General features: G+C 41.7%; 1 protein-coding gene across 5 annotated transcripts in view; it reads left to right on the top strand.

Annotated features, from left to right (window-relative positions):
• The window catches only part of LOC119446409 (RING finger and transmembrane domain-containing protein 2-like), a 64924-nt gene extending 46579 nt beyond the window's left edge, over positions 1-18345 (top strand). For all 5 annotated transcript variants that reach the window (XM_037710836.2, XM_049664126.1, XM_037710835.2 and 2 more), the window contains exons 7-11: positions 3289-3442; positions 8431-8580; positions 9952-10017; positions 16325-16426; positions 17863-18345. In XM_037710836.2, the coding sequence (XP_037566764.1) occupies positions 3289-3442; positions 8431-8580; positions 9952-10017; positions 16325-16426; positions 17863-17994 (604 nt within the window). In that variant the 3' untranslated portion in view covers positions 17995-18345. The remainder of the gene's footprint in view (positions 1-3288; positions 3443-8430; positions 8581-9951; positions 10018-16324; positions 16427-17862) is intronic.

Below are 18345 nucleotides of genomic sequence, written 5' to 3' on the forward strand. Positions count from 1 at the left end.
TTTACTCGCCTAATTGCATGATATAAAACAGGCCAAATAAAACAAGCCCACATTGGCTTGTATATGGTAGTTGCTTATGTCACGGTTCATTAGGCCCTCGGCAGCATGTTAGATTGCTTGCGAGTCCTCGCAATAAAGTTCTATGCATCAAGACACAGGGTCCGCCGGGGCTGACTCGCACTTAGATTTAGAGCGGGGCAAACAGGTGTGCGTCATAAGAGTCTGCAGCTGGTGTGGTTGTTCATGGAAGATTGAGTGCGTGCTGGCGTGCTTTCTTTCTGAGGGTTATCTCGCGAAATCGATGATTCGATGACTCATAGCGAGCGATTGGTGAGAGCTGCGGTAACGATTCCCTCTGCTGCTGTGTAATAATGCGAAGGTAATGTAAACATGCTTAAAATATCTTCTGCAATATACTAAGAGCTGCCAAGCATCGAATGAGTCAGACAGAGTACAGGCATTGGATCATGGACAATAAGTTTGCTAAGCCACTACTGCAATTTCTATGTTAGGAGTGCCTCCATGCTTTTTTTTTAATAAAAATTTTTGCCGCAGTGCAAGCCACACAAGAATATAAGAATAAAACATTTGCATAGGTGTTGCTATTCATTCATTCATTCTTTATTATTAGAAAACAAAATATACAATGAGTATTTCGTCAGCCCACTAAAGCAATGATGCTTTTCAGCACGACAGGGCAGTGCTTTGGCCTGAATGACAGTTTTGTGCTTTAAACAAAGGAAACAATAGGAAAAGATAGGTACAGCAGAAGGATAAAAATTTATACATACAGATACACATTTTCTTTATGTACCAATAACCCGAAGTCCACGAAAGCATCGATGCTTGTATGCGGACCACTGTATAGTTTCTCTCAGCAAGGCATAGTACATGTTTTCTTTCGCTTTTCCCTATTTCCTCCCTTTCCGTTATCCTCCATCACTTGGCTAATTTTTATTGTTGTTCCTGCAAAAGCAATAATGTAAGCAATGACATATTTCAGCAGGAAAAATATTGTGTGTACAGCACGACCCTCCATTCCATCATATGTAGTAGTGAAATCTTTTGAAACAAAAACAGACACAAAAAATAAACACAAAGAACACAATATCCTAGTCCATTTTATATAATTGTTAGCGAAATTTCATTGGGGAATAAACTCCCATGACATTGTGTTGTCTTCTTATTCCCAGTCGTTTGCCAGAACCGTGTGGTGACACGGTTCTGGCAAACGACTATACTTAGCACTTCTATGCCTTTACGTAACATTGTTGTCGACAAAGAATCCATGCTGTCAATATAACTGTTAATTGTTGCCCTTTTTTTGTCAGTAGAAATGCAGAAAACTTCCTTTATTTGCAACAACAATTTAAGACAAAGTGACAAACTGCAAGAGATATTATGAAACACTTTCAAAAAGCATTTGCTGATCTCTTATAATGCTGATGTTATTCTTGTCCTCGCCTTGAGTTCTGTTACCTTTTCTTCTTGTCATGCAGAAGCTTTACCCAAGTTGCAATCGCACCATTCTGCTTTCTCTTCTGCATGACTGCATATTTCTGCTATTCATTATGTTTGTTGTATCTGCCTTTTATACGTGATATTGCTTGTTCTTTTGTAAGGTGTACAATATTTTGTAAGCAAATAAATAAATCATACTATAGTTTATTAGTAGTATTAGCTTAGTTGTATGAAAGGATCTGCATTACCAGTACAATGCCCCGACGCTGACTGCAGCTAAACAATGGCTGCTAGCTGCTGTGGCCCATTCTTCCTATCTGTTTTTCAGAGCATCTTATTTTTTTACCTCTTTTAAGAAATAATACATATATGCATAGTTGTGAGTGGCCTTTGAGTTGCTCTAGGGTGAGAGCCACAAGTTTTGAGAACAATCGTCTAGACTCTAGGGTTGTTATTCTTTTTTCATTGTTAGGTGAGATTTACAGTGGTCAAGATTCAGCCACCAATAAAATTGGAGGAGAGCTGTGTGCACCTAAAGATTAAGTACTGGGTTTAACGCTCGAGAGAAACACAAAAGCTATGAGAGACACTTTAGTGAAAGGCTCTGGATTGTTTCAGCCACTTCAGATTCTTTAACGCTCACCCAAAGCACAATATTCAAGTGTTTTTGCATTTCTCCCCCATCGGACTGTGGACAGTGGAAGCTTAACTAGCGAAGCGCTGGCAGTAAGAGGCAGCGTAATTCTGGATAACTGTCTCTTGTGACATTTTTTTTTCCTTTTCACTTAACGCTTCTTGAGGCTTCGTTCAAACTGTGCGCACCATGTTGGTTTTCCAGCTTCCTTTTCCTCGAGAGTTTTTCACTGCTGCAGTCGTTCTCATCACACTTTCATTTGCTGTACAGAAATAATCTCTGTGCATGGTCCAGCAAAAATGCAATTGGTAACTTTTTTTTTTTTTTTGTAAACGGGCGTTTTCTAGACTTGTGTTAATTAAGGCTCCCGTGTGAGATCTGTAACATTTTCCAATTGTGTGATTTCTCGTGGCTGGTATAACTTCTTTTATCTTCTACATTGTAGTATAACGTATTTTATGGAACATTGCTATCATTGTTTCTGTACTACAACTATTTTGTTGTTCTAGTTAGCTTGATGGGATAGTCATGTGGTGATTAGCCTGCTCTGCTGTCACACAGCAGCTGCCCAATTTAATTCTGACATGGCATAGAATGTTTTATTATTATAAGCCTGCAGCTGATATCATTTGCATGAAAAGTCATACATCGGTTTGAGCCAAAGAAGAGCCTGCAGAAGCTTTTGCTCTAAGAAACATCACATTTCATCTTGTAGCACAGTTGCACATTTAGGCTGAAAATTACAAGAAGAAAATATTTCACTATGCCTATTAAAATTCATATAGAATGGAAAATGGTAGGCATAACGTTAAGAGACTGAAATACTTCTGCCTGGATTATTACTAGCAGCTAGCACAGGTATCAGATATTCTAACTGCTGTTAACAGGAAGGTGCAGAGTTGGTTAGCACATGTAATGCCATAGAGCACATAACTGGTTGTCTATTACTGATTTGACACTACTGCCACTTTTACGTAAAATGATTGAGGGACGGACAAGCACTGAAGTACAAGCATGCAATATCATAAAGGAGAAAGACAAGCACATCTGCAGCGTATTTTACTGTGCTTTGAAGACTGGTCTAGCGGACACGAGGCCTTCGAACTTTACAACATGTTTTCATCTTGCAGTAGACAGAGACTGATGATGATGAGAATGAACTATGCGTGCCGTCAATGTGCTTTATCCTTCAGGCTCATCCTGGTGCCTCCGTACAGCCAGCCCATTGGTGGACTGGAAGTGGTGTGGATCGTGGTGGTCACTGACTTCGTGCTCAAGCTGATTACCATCCTGGTGAAGGCAGTGATCCTCGCCCTTCCCGCCTGCCTCTCTGCTTTCCCGAGACGGGTGCGCATTTTTTTTTTTTTTTTGTGCTTACCCTCGAGCTGCGTTGTCCATATTCATTTATCCTTAGAGAGACGTTTCTGTCTCAAACATCTTGTCCCACACAAATGCAATAGAGCCTTCATATAACGAACTAAGTTTAAAATGTTTCTCTCCAATATCAGCAAGTAACAAATACATGCGTATAACAAAGGTTTCAGCAAACGAAAGTATTTTTGTCTCAAATGGCGAGGCTTGACTGTTGGCATCATTTTATTAGAATGCAAAAAAGGAATGTAAGGACTGCAAAATGAACACTGGAAGGGAAACTGATATGTACGCATGGCAGATAAAAGTCAGCTATTTAAGTAGGAGTGGGATGTCTAGTCCATAAGAACATCGCGGGCAACATTGATGAATTCTACAGCATTATTGAGAGGGTAGCAGTCGTCGTAATGAAGCTGAATAGGAGGTATAGAATGAAGGTAGTACAAGCCTATTCCCCAACCTCCAGTCACGATGATGAAGAAATAGAACAGTTTTATGAAGATGTTTAATTAGCAATGAGAAAGGTGCAAACTCGGTATACTGTAGTCATGGACCACTTCAATGCAAAAGTGGGGAAAAAGCAGGCTGGTGAGCAAGCAATTGGCAACTACGGCATTGATTCCAGAAACACTAGAGGAGAGATGTTGGTAGAATTCGAGGAAAGGAATATGCTCCGAATAATGAACACTTTCTTCAGGAAGTGCAGCAACAGGAAGTGAACCTGGAAAAGCCCTAATGGAGAAACAAGGAATGAAATAGATTTTATACTCTCTGCCGATCCCAGCATAGTGCAGGATGTAGAAGTGTTAAGTAGGGTAAAGTGCAGTGACCATAGGTTAGCAAGGTCTAGGATTTCCCTCAATTTGAAGAGAGAAAGAATAAAATTAGTCAAGAAGAAACAGGCCAACCTAGACGTAGTAAGGGTAAAAGCAGACCAATTCAGGATGGTGCTCGCAAACAAATGTGCACCTTTAGAACAGGAAGATGAAGACAACATAGAGGTAATGCATGAAACCCCAACTAGGCTGATCTCAGAAGCAGCAATTGAAGTAGGAGGTAAGGCACCAAGGGCGACCAGTAGGTAAGAGAGAGAGAAAGAAAGGGAAGAAAGACAAGGAGGTTAGCCAGTGTAAATACCGACTTGCTACCCTGTACTGGGGAAAGGGCTAAAGGGAATAAAAGGGGATAGAAGAAAAAAAATTGAAAGAAAATTCGCGCAATAACGCGACCCTACGCGCTGCAACGTTCAGTAGGTAAGCTTGCCCAAGTAACAAAGGACCTAATAAAGAAACTGCAAAACATGAAAGTGTCAAATTCGAGAGATCAGATAGACTTCGCTGAATTGTCGAAACTGATCAACAAGAAGAAAGTAAAGTATATCCAAAATTATAATGTGGAAAAGATTGGGGATGCAGTGAAATATGGACACAGCATGAAATCAGTGAGAAAACTTGGCATAGGACAAGGCAAAATGTATGCACTGAAAGATAAGCAGGGTAATATCATCACCAATTTCAATGACATAGCAAAAGCAGCGGAAGAATTCTATACTGACCTGTACCGTACCCAGAGCAGCCAAGCTACTTTCATTCGAAGTAGTGATGAACAGGATAGAGGCTCCTTCTATAACCAGCGATGAAGTTAGAAGGGCATTGAAAGACATGACCAGAGGAAAAGCTGCTGGAGAAGATGGAATAACAGTTGATTTAATCAAAGATGAAGATGAAGGAGATATCATGCTTGAAAAGCTTGCTGCGGCCCTTTATAAGCAATGTCTCATGACTTCAAGTGTACCAAAAAGCTGGAAGAACGCCAACATTATACTCATCCGTAAGAAGGGCGACGTTAAAGAATTGAAGAATTATAGACCCATTAGCTTGCTTTCAGTATTGTATAAAATATTCACCAAGATAATTTCCAATAGAATCAGGGCAACCAACACTTGACTTCAGCCAACGAAGAGAACAGGCTGGCTTCAGGAAGGGATATTGTACTTGTATCCATGTCATCAATCAGGTAATAGAGAAATCTGCGGAATACAATCAACCTCTCTATATGGCTTTCATAGTTTATAAAAAGCATTTGATTCAGTAGAGATACCAGCAGTCATAGAGGCAATGCGTAATCAAGGAGTATAGGAGGCATACGTAAATATCTTGGCAAATATCTGCAAAGATTGCACAGCAACCTTGGTTCTCCACAAGAAAAGTAGAAAGTTACCTATCAAGAAAGGGGTCAGGCAAGGAGACACAATCTCTCCAATGCTATTCACTGCATGCTTAGAAGAAGTATTCAAGCTCTTAGACTGGGAAGGCCTTAGGAGTGAGGATCAACGGCAAATATCTCAGCAACCTTCGGTTTGCAGATAAGATTATTCTATTCAACAACAATGGGGACGAATTACAGCAAATTATTGAGGACCTTTAACCGCGAAAGTGTAAGAGTGGGGTTGAAGATTAATATGCAGAAGACAAAGATAATGTTCAATAGTCTGGCAAGGGAACAAGAATTCAGGATCGCAAGTGAGCCTCTAGAGTCTGTAAAGGAGTATGTTTGTCTAGGTCAATTACTCACAAGGGACCCTGATCATGAGAAATTTACAGAAGAATAAAATTGAGTTGGAGTGCATACGGCAGGCATTGCCAAATCCTGACTGGGAGCTAACCACTGTCGTTGAAAAGAAAAGTGCACAATCATTGCATTCTACCGATGCTAACATATGGGGCAGAAACTTGGAGGTTAACAAAGAAGCTCGAGAAAAAGTTAAGGACCACACAAAGAACATGGAACGAAAAATGTTAGGCCTAACATTAAGAGAACGGAAGAGAGCGCTGTGGATCAGAGAGCACACGGGGTTAGCCAATATTCTAGTTGACATTAAGCAGAAAAAATGAAGCTGGGCAGGCCATGTAATGCATAGGATGGATAACCAATGAACCGTTCGAGTTACAGAATGCATGCCAAGCGAAGGGAAGTGCAGTCGATGACGGCAGAAAACTAGGTGGGGTGATGAAGTTAGGAAATTTTCATGCGCAAGTTGGAATCAGCTAGCGCAAGACGGGGGTAATTGGAGATCACAGGGTTGAGGCCTTCGTCCTGCAATGGACATAAATATAAGCTGCTGCTGATGATGATATAGGTTGGGGGATCAGGCAAGAGTAAATGGCATCATAGTTGAAGACAAATTTAATTCTAGCTGTATGTAATTATAGAACAGGCACTCTTTGGTCTCTTGAAGCATAACAGAATGGGTTTAAAAAAAGGACGCTAACTCAGTCTAGGGTTTTATAAGAACAATGACCACCTACATTCATGTTTTTTCGATGTGCTCATTTTTCTTTAGCTATGAACATGTCAATCAGTCAAGGATGGCAGAAAATTTGGTAGAGTGGTGAGATTTCAGAATTGTTCGCTTATGGGGAGGTTTTGGTCTCACAGGACAAGGGTACAAGGGTAATTAAAAATATTTGGGAGAGGTACTTGGGGCAACATACTCAGTTGCTTGTGTACCCACTCACATTGGTGTCCCATGTAGGCATGCTCTAGTGTCAGGAGGACTGCATCAGATGATGATGTGACAGCCTTCAAAATGCACCTGATAACAAATTATGCAAGGATGCATTGAGGTTAGGGTCTGTGCAGAATGACCAGCATTGAGTAAGTCAGAAGAAGATCAGAGTATTTGAGCCATTGAGCTTGATACTAAATGTACTAGAGGAAAATCCAGTGCCAGAGTCTACATGCATTGCCTGAATGGCTATTCTGTCAATATGATACTGATGGCAATAACTATACCTAGATTTGTGTATGCTTTGTTCTTCTGGCTTTAAACTACTTTGTTTACGACTTCTTTTTACTACTTTATAGTAACCTTCACAAAGCTCGTTTTCATTGCAAAGTTCATTGTGTGGCAGTGATTTGTCTCAATTTCGCCTCTCATTTCTACCATTCACTAGTTCAGAACATCATAAAGTGGTTGTTTAGATTAGCAAAAAATAGTTGCACACAATGACCATCAGTCATCATCTATATGTGGTGACACATGCCCTCAAGTATTGCGACTGATTTATGCACTGTGCATTAATAAAATAAGTTAGGTATGGACAAAAGGTAGGTAACCATTTTGGTCGGAATTTTATCATTGACGTGAGAAATTTATATGTCGTGCTTATGAATGAGAAAAGGCAGGCAAAAGCCCCCCCCTCCTTCGGCAAATAAAAAAAAAAAAAGATTGCCAGCAAATCAAGGTGTTGGAGGCATGTTAGGGTTTCGAAATCTTTTTAGTTCACTATTACAATGGTGTGGTGTATGGCTACAAAATATTTGAAGAAGAGTTTTGTGCCACCCAAGGCAAGTGATATGCCTTAGGCATCATGCTTCGAAAATACTGCGCAGAGGCCTAACCACAGAGTGATGGGGCACCTGGGCATCTGCAAAATACAAAGGAAAACCACGTCTATCTGCGGTATCAAATTGGCGGGTTATGTAATTATAGTTGCCGATGCTCAGATTTGTAAGATTAGTTTTGCTGTGTATCGTATATTTGTTGGGAAACAGTATTCCTTTTGATAATGTAACCTGATGATTCCTGCAGGAATCGTTGGACCAGAAGGAGTGGTTAACCATGCTATAGAAACATTGTGAGGCTTGAACACAACTCACGTTAAGTACGAATAACAAAGAAGAGAAGTTGCAATGTGCTTTCGCACTGAAGCCATGTCAAATCGTAAAAAAAATCCATGTAGTATTGCACGTGATTTCCATAGTTTCTTAACAATTGCAGTGCCAGATTTCCTTCTATTAATTTTAGTATGAGGATGACATGGTGAAGTAGTTTAAAATTTCAACTTCAGCCCCAGATTCTTGTGGTTGTGTCATATACACCAGGTTACTGCACTGCAGTGCAGTTCAAATACACCGCAAATTTGTGGTCAAAGTTTGTTTTTATCTGTTCTCTACTGTAGGGCCGCTACTACCTGTTTGTGGAATGCTGCTCTCAGCTGTACCGATCAGTGATGCCCATGCAGCACTGGTTGTACTATTTCTCGGAGTCGTACACCGGCACGGGCAAGATGTTCAGCATGATTCTCTCTGGGGCGTACTTGCTCTGCAAGGTTTGTACTGCACATTGTTGTGTCTTAACACAATGCCACTGTGTGGGCACCCAAATGATTTCTGCAGTAATTTGGAAGAAAACTGCTGTCACTCTTCTTTCTCTTCGCATACTACCTCGAGCTCTTGGATCTTTCTCAAAGCAACAGCACCTTCCTTTCATCACGCAACACTACAGTAAAAGCTGACAGAAGCTCAGTCCACTAATGTGACCATGATAGCTTCTGAAAACGAGATTTAAACCCACCATACTATCATGGTTAATAATCTCGGGCGATCACTCTAGGATTTCGCGTGACTAGCAGTGAATGTGTTGTGTACAGGTGAGATCATTCCTGGCAGTTTTCCAAGGTAGTGGTCTCAGCATTGTTCTGGGAACACTGTCACCTTCAGACACCAGCATGTTTGGCGTTAGTCTCACAAAATGTCAGAGAAGGAAAAGTATCCCCAAAAGTGACCGCTTGAGGGTTTCACCGTAGTGTACTCACCAATACAAACACAAGCTCAGGAGTGCCCACTTCACTAATGCATCCCTGATTTTCCTTGGAGCAGGAACGAGTGACACACATTCACCAGTAGAAACACCACCGCTAACACAAGCTCATAGAGGCCCACTCTTCTAATGTGCTGAGTTTCCTTACAGCAGACATGAATGAAATGTGCCAGTACAGTCACCAGCACTTGTACAAGCCCCACAAAAGCTCTTTACGGCTGTGGTCTTGATTGTTCTGAAGGCTTGAGTACAGTCACCTAGTGCCTACCAGTACCTTAGAAGCCCACTCCCCTAACATATTGTCCCTTGCAAAAAGAATTCCTGGCTATGTCACTGCTAGAACCAGCACCAGCTCACGAACTTACTCCTCTATGTGTTTGAGTTTCCCTACAGCAGGCATGAATAAAGCGTGCTGGTACAGTCACCAGTACTTGTACAAACTCCCACAAAAGCTCACTTTACTGCTAACTGTTCTGAAGGCTTGAGTTAAAGAAACAAGTACCTTACCAGTACTTCAGAAGCCCCCTCCACAAATGTATTCTGACTGTCTCTCCTGTGAAAAATATCCCTGGTACCACTACCAGCTGTCAAGCTTAATTCACTGATGTGTTTCTGTTGCCTTATTTAAATGGTAGTGAGGAATAAAAATCTCTGCTTAGTCTCTAGTGCAAACAATCCAGAAGAACGATTTCATCACACTCCAAGTTATGTTACATGAATGTTTGTTTCAAATAGGTTCACTTGTACCGATAAAATGATAGGCCTCATCACTTCAGATGTCAGGTCATAGCTTGTCTTGATTTCCATGGGGCCGCATTTGGACAGCACACTGGTATTTTGTCACCATTCGGCAAGCTAATGTGATGCCTTGTCTTTCCAGTGCACAGACATCGTCTCCAAGACCAGAGCTTGGAAAAGAGGCCTCATTCAAGTTATGTCCAATGTGGTAAGGCCTAGCCATTTGAAGTTTCATTAAATATGTGGTTCAACATAAAGTTTACTTAGGCAGACACTGAAGAGAACTACAGTGGAATCTCTTTGATACGATTCTGCATAATAAGTTTTTCCGTATAATACATTTCCTTTTCTTTTCCCGATAATGCGATTTGGTTAGATAATATATTGGATAATACGATTTTTGGGTACAAATTATTTTTCTTTTCCTGTGAAGATCGTATCAACGAGATTCCACTGTACATTATTTAGCCCGGACAAATACATCACCTTTTTCTAAACTCACCTGCCTCCCAGCCTTTGGGCTCAAAGGCCTTAAGGAGGCATACGTGCTATTTACATATTCTTGCATTTTAGCCTCATGATCACTTTTCATTCGTACTGTCCCCATAGACCACTCCACATATCACTGTCATAATTTTATACGATATATCGTTTTACGCTTCTACGATAGCGATTGATTTTAGGCCACTTTACAGCCATGTTACATCCTATCATCGCAACTAATCAATCAGCGCTTAACACAGCATTATAAGTCATGGCGCTCTTTGGCCATACCTGGCCTTTGCGCCACAAAAAACCACATATCATCATCATCTAAACTCATTCTGCACTTTCAGTGGAAACAAAATAAGAGTTGTCATCAGCACAGATATTGATAGGAAAATCTACCTTCTTGAATCACCTGCCCAATCTACAGCACTATTGATGTTGCTGCGACGTCATGAATCTTGTCATAGTATTTTCTCTCATTTGAGTCCTTGTTGCATAGGAAAGGACCAGGAAAGAAGTGCGATGCATTTCATTCTTATTCATTAACAGTTACTTTGTCTAAATTTGAAAATGCAAAAATCTGTGTCGTCATGAAGAAGAAATTGATGCAGCATTGGTTCCCCTCTTCTGCTTTTGTGCCTTTTTCTGGCTTAACCCATCGCTTCCTATAAGGCTGTTGTATTTTCCGTACTACAACTCTAAGCTGTCAATCTAACTTTTCCAAGTTCAAGTTTATTCGTCAACAATGTCAATTTTACATAGAAGTGTATACAGAATTAGTAATACATAGGGAGCCCCAAAGTTAGAAACTGTCAGGGGAAGCAATCCGTATGTGAACAAAATGGGTCAAGGAAAAGAAAACTAGATATATATCAAGCAGTGGTTACGGTAACTGTACAGACAATTTGAAAAAGTAAAGAACAGTGCAAAAAACAAGGAAATATAAAGCTGTTTAGTAAGACGAAAATAGCAAAGAAAACTTCTGTTATAAACAAGCAATTTCAGTTAACAATAAATCAAAATTGGAGCAATATAACATGTAGTATTATTGCTATGTAAGTTATTATTATTACAATAATAATTGCAATATGATTTCTCTTTAATGTCCTTCTAAGCAAAAGCAATGTACCTCAACAATATATTTTCTTTGTCTTTTTCAAATGAACGAAATGAATTGCTGCGGCAAAAAACTGCTTGATCTCATAATCTCATCATTCGTGCTCATTGAAATTTCTCATAAGTTTATGAATATCAGCATTTCTTTAGAGCCTTGTGTGGGCCTCATGACAATCCATGCCAGACAATCAAAAGTACAAATAGGAGAAGTTGTCATTAACGAAATAAAAGTCTTGGCATCACCTGTCATGTATGCACGAAACTGGCAAGTATCTTGGAGGTTGTAAAACTGCTAATGTACTGCAAAAGCAGTCTGATTGAGCCAAGTGATCCAGTACAATTTGCTTATAATGACATTCACAAATATGGAAAAATGGGGTGGAATTATCAGCTATGCTTAGATCTCAACTGAACCCAAAACTGTTACACTAGAACTTTTTTATGAGCTTGTGTGAGCTCAGCGCAGATGTGCACAGTACTGGCAGAGTGTAATATTGAAAGTGCATTCTCATTATGACAGCTCTGTCCTGCACAGCAACCTGAAAGATGACATGTCATAAAAATTGAACTATAAACTATTAAGAGCAGGGATGGGCGAATATACAAACTTTCGTATATGAATAGAATATTATGCTCTGACGATTCGTATTCGAAAAGCAACTACCGGAAAACCCCGTTAATTCGGATGTCACGGGACCCGAGAAAATGTCCGAATTAACGGAATGTCGAATTAACTAGGTTTCGACAATAATAACTAAAAGAATGCCTAAAACATCAGCATACCTTTACTTCATGAAATAACTGGTTATTGTTGCTTGTTTCTCGCGAGAAACTTGCACGGAAAGCACAATTTTTCAGAGTTCTTTTAAGTGGTGTAGTCCGCGGAGACTGTTGGGAGAAACGACACAGATATCCTCCAAAACTTTAAGGGCGTCATCGGCCTCTTTGGCAGTGCGGCGCGGCACTTCACATGCATCTATCACGGGCGCATTTTCGCTGTCAGAGTCAGGCTCTTTGTCGCCTAGTACATCCAGTATTTCGTCGTCGTTGAGGCGACGCCAACGTCGCTATCGATGTGGATGTATTCGTCCTAGTGGGATGTCCAGAGGCAGAAGTCTGCCAAAGCGACTGTCATCTTCCTCGGCGTTTTGATTAACATCCTCATCTCTGGCTTCCAAGGAATCACGCATCACGGACAAAGCCGCTGTGTCGGAAGCAGTTCGCAATTACAGCGGGCGGCGTGTTGCTCCACACATGCGCCAACATGTGCACTGCACTGAGCAGAGCTACATCATACTTTTTCTGTGCCTCCATACAGAGCAACATGTGCCCAAGCACTTGTGTTCTGTATCAGCATTTCACATAATGAATAATTCCCTGATCCAGAGGTTGCAGGGAAGCCGTTGTGTTAGGCGGCGAAAAATGCAGCTGTATGTTTGTCAGCCTCGACACATTATTGTGTGCACTACAGTTATCTTGAACAATTAGCGCTTTGCGCGATTTTGCACAAAAGCGGCGGTCCAGTTCACGCAGCCAGGCCTGAAATATCGCTGATGTCATCCACGCCTTTCAATTCAAGCGATAGTTAACGGGAAATTTCTTTATGCTTTTGAAGCATCTCGGCTTTTCTGCTTTGCCGATTATCAGTAGCGGTAGCCGCTCCGTGGCAGTCATGTTGGCTGCCAGCAAAACTGTTATTCTGTCCTTGCTTCGTTTACCGCCAACGCAAGGGTCCCCCTTAAATGTGGTGGTTTTGTCCGGCGGGGCTTTGTAGAAGAGGGCCGTCTCATCTGCGTAAGAATGTCGCGGGCATCATAATCGGCTAGGTGTGCAGGTAATCCGGCCCTCCAGTCTTCGACAACGCCTTTATTCACAGCCCCTTTCTCGCCGCACATGCTTCAGAAGACCAGGCCATGTCTTTTCTTGAATCAGTCGATCCAGCCTTCCGATGCCTTGAAGTCTTCAATGCTCAGCTTCAGCGCGTACTTTTTGGCCTGCGCACAGATAAGGGAGCCACTCAAAGGCAGCTGTGCGTCTCGCGAATCTGTAATCCATCTTAACAGCTCTTCAAGTTTCGGATGCGCTGCCATGCACAGTCTCTTCCTGTTGTCAGCGAACTTGTCGCTGTCGTATGCCTGAAGAATCTCCGCTTCATTTTTCACGTACATGCTGGGCGTGCTTCTCTTCACGTTGAATTTATTCATTATCACCTGCCCAGGCACCCCTGCCTTCACAACTTTCAATATTACTACTTTCGCTGCCAAATCCTTCGCCTCATACTTCGCCCGCTTTGATGGGGCACAAGAGCACACAGTGGCGCGGCTAGGCGCGGCAACGAAGCAACGGGTACATGCACAATGTCAAGAAAAAACAAAGTATAAACGGAAAAAGGAAAGCGTAAACAAAATTTAAAACACACACACAAAAAAAAAAAGTTCCGCCGTCCTCGCACACGCACCTGATGCAAACCGATAAACATGATAAAAACGACAACGTCGGAAATGGTGGACAGCAATACAAAGAAAAAAGCATGTATGTATAGATTAGGGTTGCTAGCATAGACTGATAACTACCGTGCCGATAACCATAGAGATGCAGAGGTAATGCCAAGCGCCAAAAGCAACTGCAAAGCCAGAAGTACGTCATTGCCACCATGTTTATTGAGACGTAGGTTTGTCTATTATAGTAATAAAATAAACATGGCAGCCTTGATGTATTTCTGGCCTTTCAGCACTCCCAGCACATGCAAGCATGGCCTTTGAGATCGGCACACGCTAATTGGAGACGCCATCGCTGGCGGTGCGATTTGAACACCCCCTAGTGCCACCCGATGCTATATGCCTCTGAGCTCCGCGAACTGTCCGAATTAACCGAAGTACGACCAAATATGTCCGAATTAACGGGAGTTTCGTGCCATAGGGTTATGTACATGTTTGACGGGACCAGACGGCGCGTCTGAATTAACCTAATTTCCAAATTAACAAGGGCCGAATTAACGAAGTTTTACTGTATTTGGTATTTTTAAGTGTCAAAACTAACCAGATATTTTGCAACCACAGACTGTTTTAAGTCTGGTTACTCTTCTTTGTCTGCTAAACAAAGTATCAGAAATTATAAGAAGGGAAACAACTCCAAAAGTTTTCGAAGCAATGCAGGGACAAAATTGGTAATTAAGCATTTCTTCTTTCTTCAGTTTCACGGCAGAAGCCTGCATACATGACAATCTGCGATTCTTGCTGATAGTCGTTCATTTAGTGTATTTGGCAGTCTAGACATGTAGTAGTTTCATCTTTTGCGTTACAACCAGTGATATTTTCCTCACAATGAGCCCTTATAGATGTGATAGTGGCACACAAGTCCTTCAGCAGCTTATTCTTTCTTTTTCCACAACTCCTGATCTTTTTTAACACGAAAGTGTTTTATGCCGGGGTCCACCAAGACTTCACTGACGTATTTCCGTCACGGAAATACGTCATAGAACATAATACAAAGAAAGAAACCAGAAGAAAAAGTTCCACAAACATGCAAAATTTGGAAATCGAACCCACGACCTCTCGGTCCGCGACGATAGATCGCCGAGCGTTTAACCCATTGCGCCACAAACGCATTTGCAGAGAGCTACACAGACGCGCCTTATATATCTAACACTCCTCCGTGTACCCGCGCTCTTGCTCGGGGCGGTGCCGCCGCCTACGAGCAGAAAAGAGAAGTACTGCATTATGACACTAACGCGCACCGACAGTGAACGCTTCGGTGGTCTCAGCACTACGACGCCTCGATGCCAGCATTCGAAGGGACGCTGGCATCAAGAAGCACTACCAACACCACCTAGGTGGCGTTCACCGTACTCAGCACAGCGGAGCGTGGCCTCCGCAATTAGCTCTGAAAATGTTTCTGAAGTTGATCGCGGAGGCTGCAATTACGACGCGCTGTACGCGCTGATTTGACTCGGTGACGATTCAGTTACGTGCTTTGTCTTGCGCGTTGTATTAGTGTGTCAGTTACGTGCTTCGTCTTTCGCGTTGTGCTAGCGTGTGCAGCGTAGTGCAGCTTCCATATGCACGACGGTTGCTCATGGTCATCGACGTTGGTAGTCGTGATGGAGGAGACGTGCCACCAGGCGTCAGCGTGGGTGCATCAACGCCTAAGGGCGCTTTAGCCACAAAACACCAATAGACATTATATATCAATGTGCAATAAACATTACACTACTTCTGTGAAGACACGTTTCACTTTCGTGTTCTATACCGATTCCTATATAAGAGGGATCAACCACATTTTTTTGATAACCCCTTATTTCGTGACAACCATTTAATCAGCAGCTATATATCCTTGGGAAGGCTTGCTTGCAATCTGCCTTTAAAGATGTTGAGAGACTATCCGTGCAGTTTTATTTAATGACAATTAGTAATTTTATCTTTAAAACGGATCCTAATTAGTCCCTGATATTGAGCTGTCCTTTTCTCTTTAGTCAATAGAAGCGACGTACCTAATTATAACATGTGGTCCTGTTTTAAATATATGCATCTGCATTTGATTATTCAATACCTGTTCGATTTGATATTCGATAGTTAATATGTATTCATATTCGATACGTATTACAAAAATTTGATATTCACTCACCTCTACCTAATTCATGCATTTAAGCAACAACATTTCCTATTATATTTCAACAATGTCAGTAGGTGATAAAGTGTTTGGCTATATGGAAGTTGGTCACGGAGCACAATATTCATGACATCCCCCTCACTGATTGTGCACGAACAGCAGTCACTTGAAACTTTCTTACACTGAAATTTTTTCACTATCATCTCCATTTGTTCATATTCTGACAGAGTCCTATAGTTGCAATATCAGCTGTCCAAGTAGGCACTGTTTCTTATCCCTGCATAATGATGGCATTCTTTCAGAACTATGGCCATCCGCCTACAGCAGAGCAAACAAAGGCAGTTGGTGACACTTGCCCAATATGCCAGGATGACTTCAAGCGGCCCACAATGTTAGCGTGCAATGTGAGTAGCACTACTACAGGGATGTAACATTGAGGGGATGGCATCAAGTGCTTAGCCATATTTACTGAATGCACTTAGCTGTATGGAAATAGATATTTCAGTGTTCTTTTGCTCATAATATTTATGCATAGGAGCTGTTGCCCAACACAATCTGTTGTAGGAATGCGTGTCTGTCAGTTACTGTTGTATCATCTACATGGCATTGTGTTATCTTTGCATTCCTTCGTTCACTTAATATGAGTCATTTGTATTCGGTGTTACTATTAATAATTACATTATTAAGTATCTACAATGAGTACTATTTTCCTTGCTTGTTTTCACATGTTTGTTTTTCTCCTCCCATGCTGTGCTGCTTGTTTACTTTAATGAATTCTATGAAGTGTAGTTGACTTACCATATTTATTGGAATATAAGGCGAGGTTTTTTTCCAGAATCTCTAGCCTCGATGTCACCTCCCCCCCCGCCTTATACACGAATTTTGCCTTTAGGTGTGGCATCACGGCAGCGTGAATTTCACTGTGTAATGTGGCTTCACGGCAGTATGACTTTCGCCTTATGGTGTGGCTTCACGGCAGCGCGACATTCGTCTGATAGTGCGGCTTTACAGGAGCATGCGCCGCGATGCGGTGAAGCCATACTATATATACTCGTGCTGCCGTGAAGCACCACGTAAAGGCAAAAATTCACATATAACCCGTTTTCCACGTGTTGGAGCTCCCTTCCCCCATATTTCATGGTCAAAATTTTGTGTTTAGGCTGTTTTAGTTATTCAGTATTTCGGACAATCCCTGCTGAGTGAATAATCCGTTGGCTACATTGTATCGCCTTGTATTAGTGTGAATACTTCAGTTTTCTTTCTTGGGTCCTCCAACTGGCACCCGTGCCTTATTATCATGATTGCCTTATAATCGAATAAATACAGCCGATAAGGCTGATGCTTTAGTGCTTGTAGATGTCCTTTTCTACTCCCCAATAACACTAACGGTAGTTAATGTTCACTGAGTTCCTTAGCTTCGTTCGACGCATTTTGACATTTCACCCAACTTGTGCCTTACTAATTATCTGCATTGAAAGTTCACTGCATTGCTCTGAACAGGCTATTATTCCTGTTTGCAGAGTCTGATTAGCTTGTGTGTTTAGAAAAATGAGATCGCTTAAAAATTTAGGCCAGTAAAGGCAAATAGAGCACAGTAAGCAAATCCACAGGAACGTCTGAAGCCATAGGCACAAAGATTGGACAAATCCATGTACTTACCATGGGTGCTGGACAATCGCTGCATCAGGATTCCCTCCAGTAATATTAGTAGGCAACCTTATGGTGTTGCGAATGAACGAAATGAGGGCTGAATGAAAGCTTTACTCTGACTCTGCTAGGCTTTTGAAGTGATGGCTGGTTGCCACTTTGTTCAATTTCTTTCTTCTCATCTACTTTCCAGCACATCTTCTGCGAAGAGTGCGTGTCGGTATGGTTCGACAGAGAACGGACTTGTCCCATGTGCCGAGCGCAGATTGCAGACGACCCGACATGGCGCGACGGCTCGACGACATTCCTCATCCAAGTCTTTTAAACTGGGACCAGGCTACCAAGCCCCGCTCATTCCTTTTAGAAAAATGAAGAAAAAAAACTAGAGAAAAGTTTAAAATGCCTTACTGAAGGAGACCTCCCCCCCACCGTGTGTGTGATCAACGCCTCCATCGTAATTGCACATTTTCCTGTGCTGCTTCACTTTGCCAAGCCTCACTTGAGTGACTGTGCAAGAAGGGGGGAAAAAATTTTTTTTTGGTGTGTCGTGGCAAGGAGGTTCCCCCCTCTTTTGACTGTTGTGTGTGCATGTGTGATGCACATATGTGCAGTGTAGTGATAACGGTGACAGGGCACATGTGAAATCTAATCAATAAAGGAATTTATGGCGACTGTT

The sequence above is a fragment of the Dermacentor silvarum genome, chromosome 3 (assembly GCF_013339745.2).
Source record: "Dermacentor silvarum isolate Dsil-2018 chromosome 3, BIME_Dsil_1.4, whole genome shotgun sequence".
Classification (NCBI taxonomy): domain Eukaryota; kingdom Metazoa; phylum Arthropoda; class Arachnida; order Ixodida; family Ixodidae; genus Dermacentor; species Dermacentor silvarum.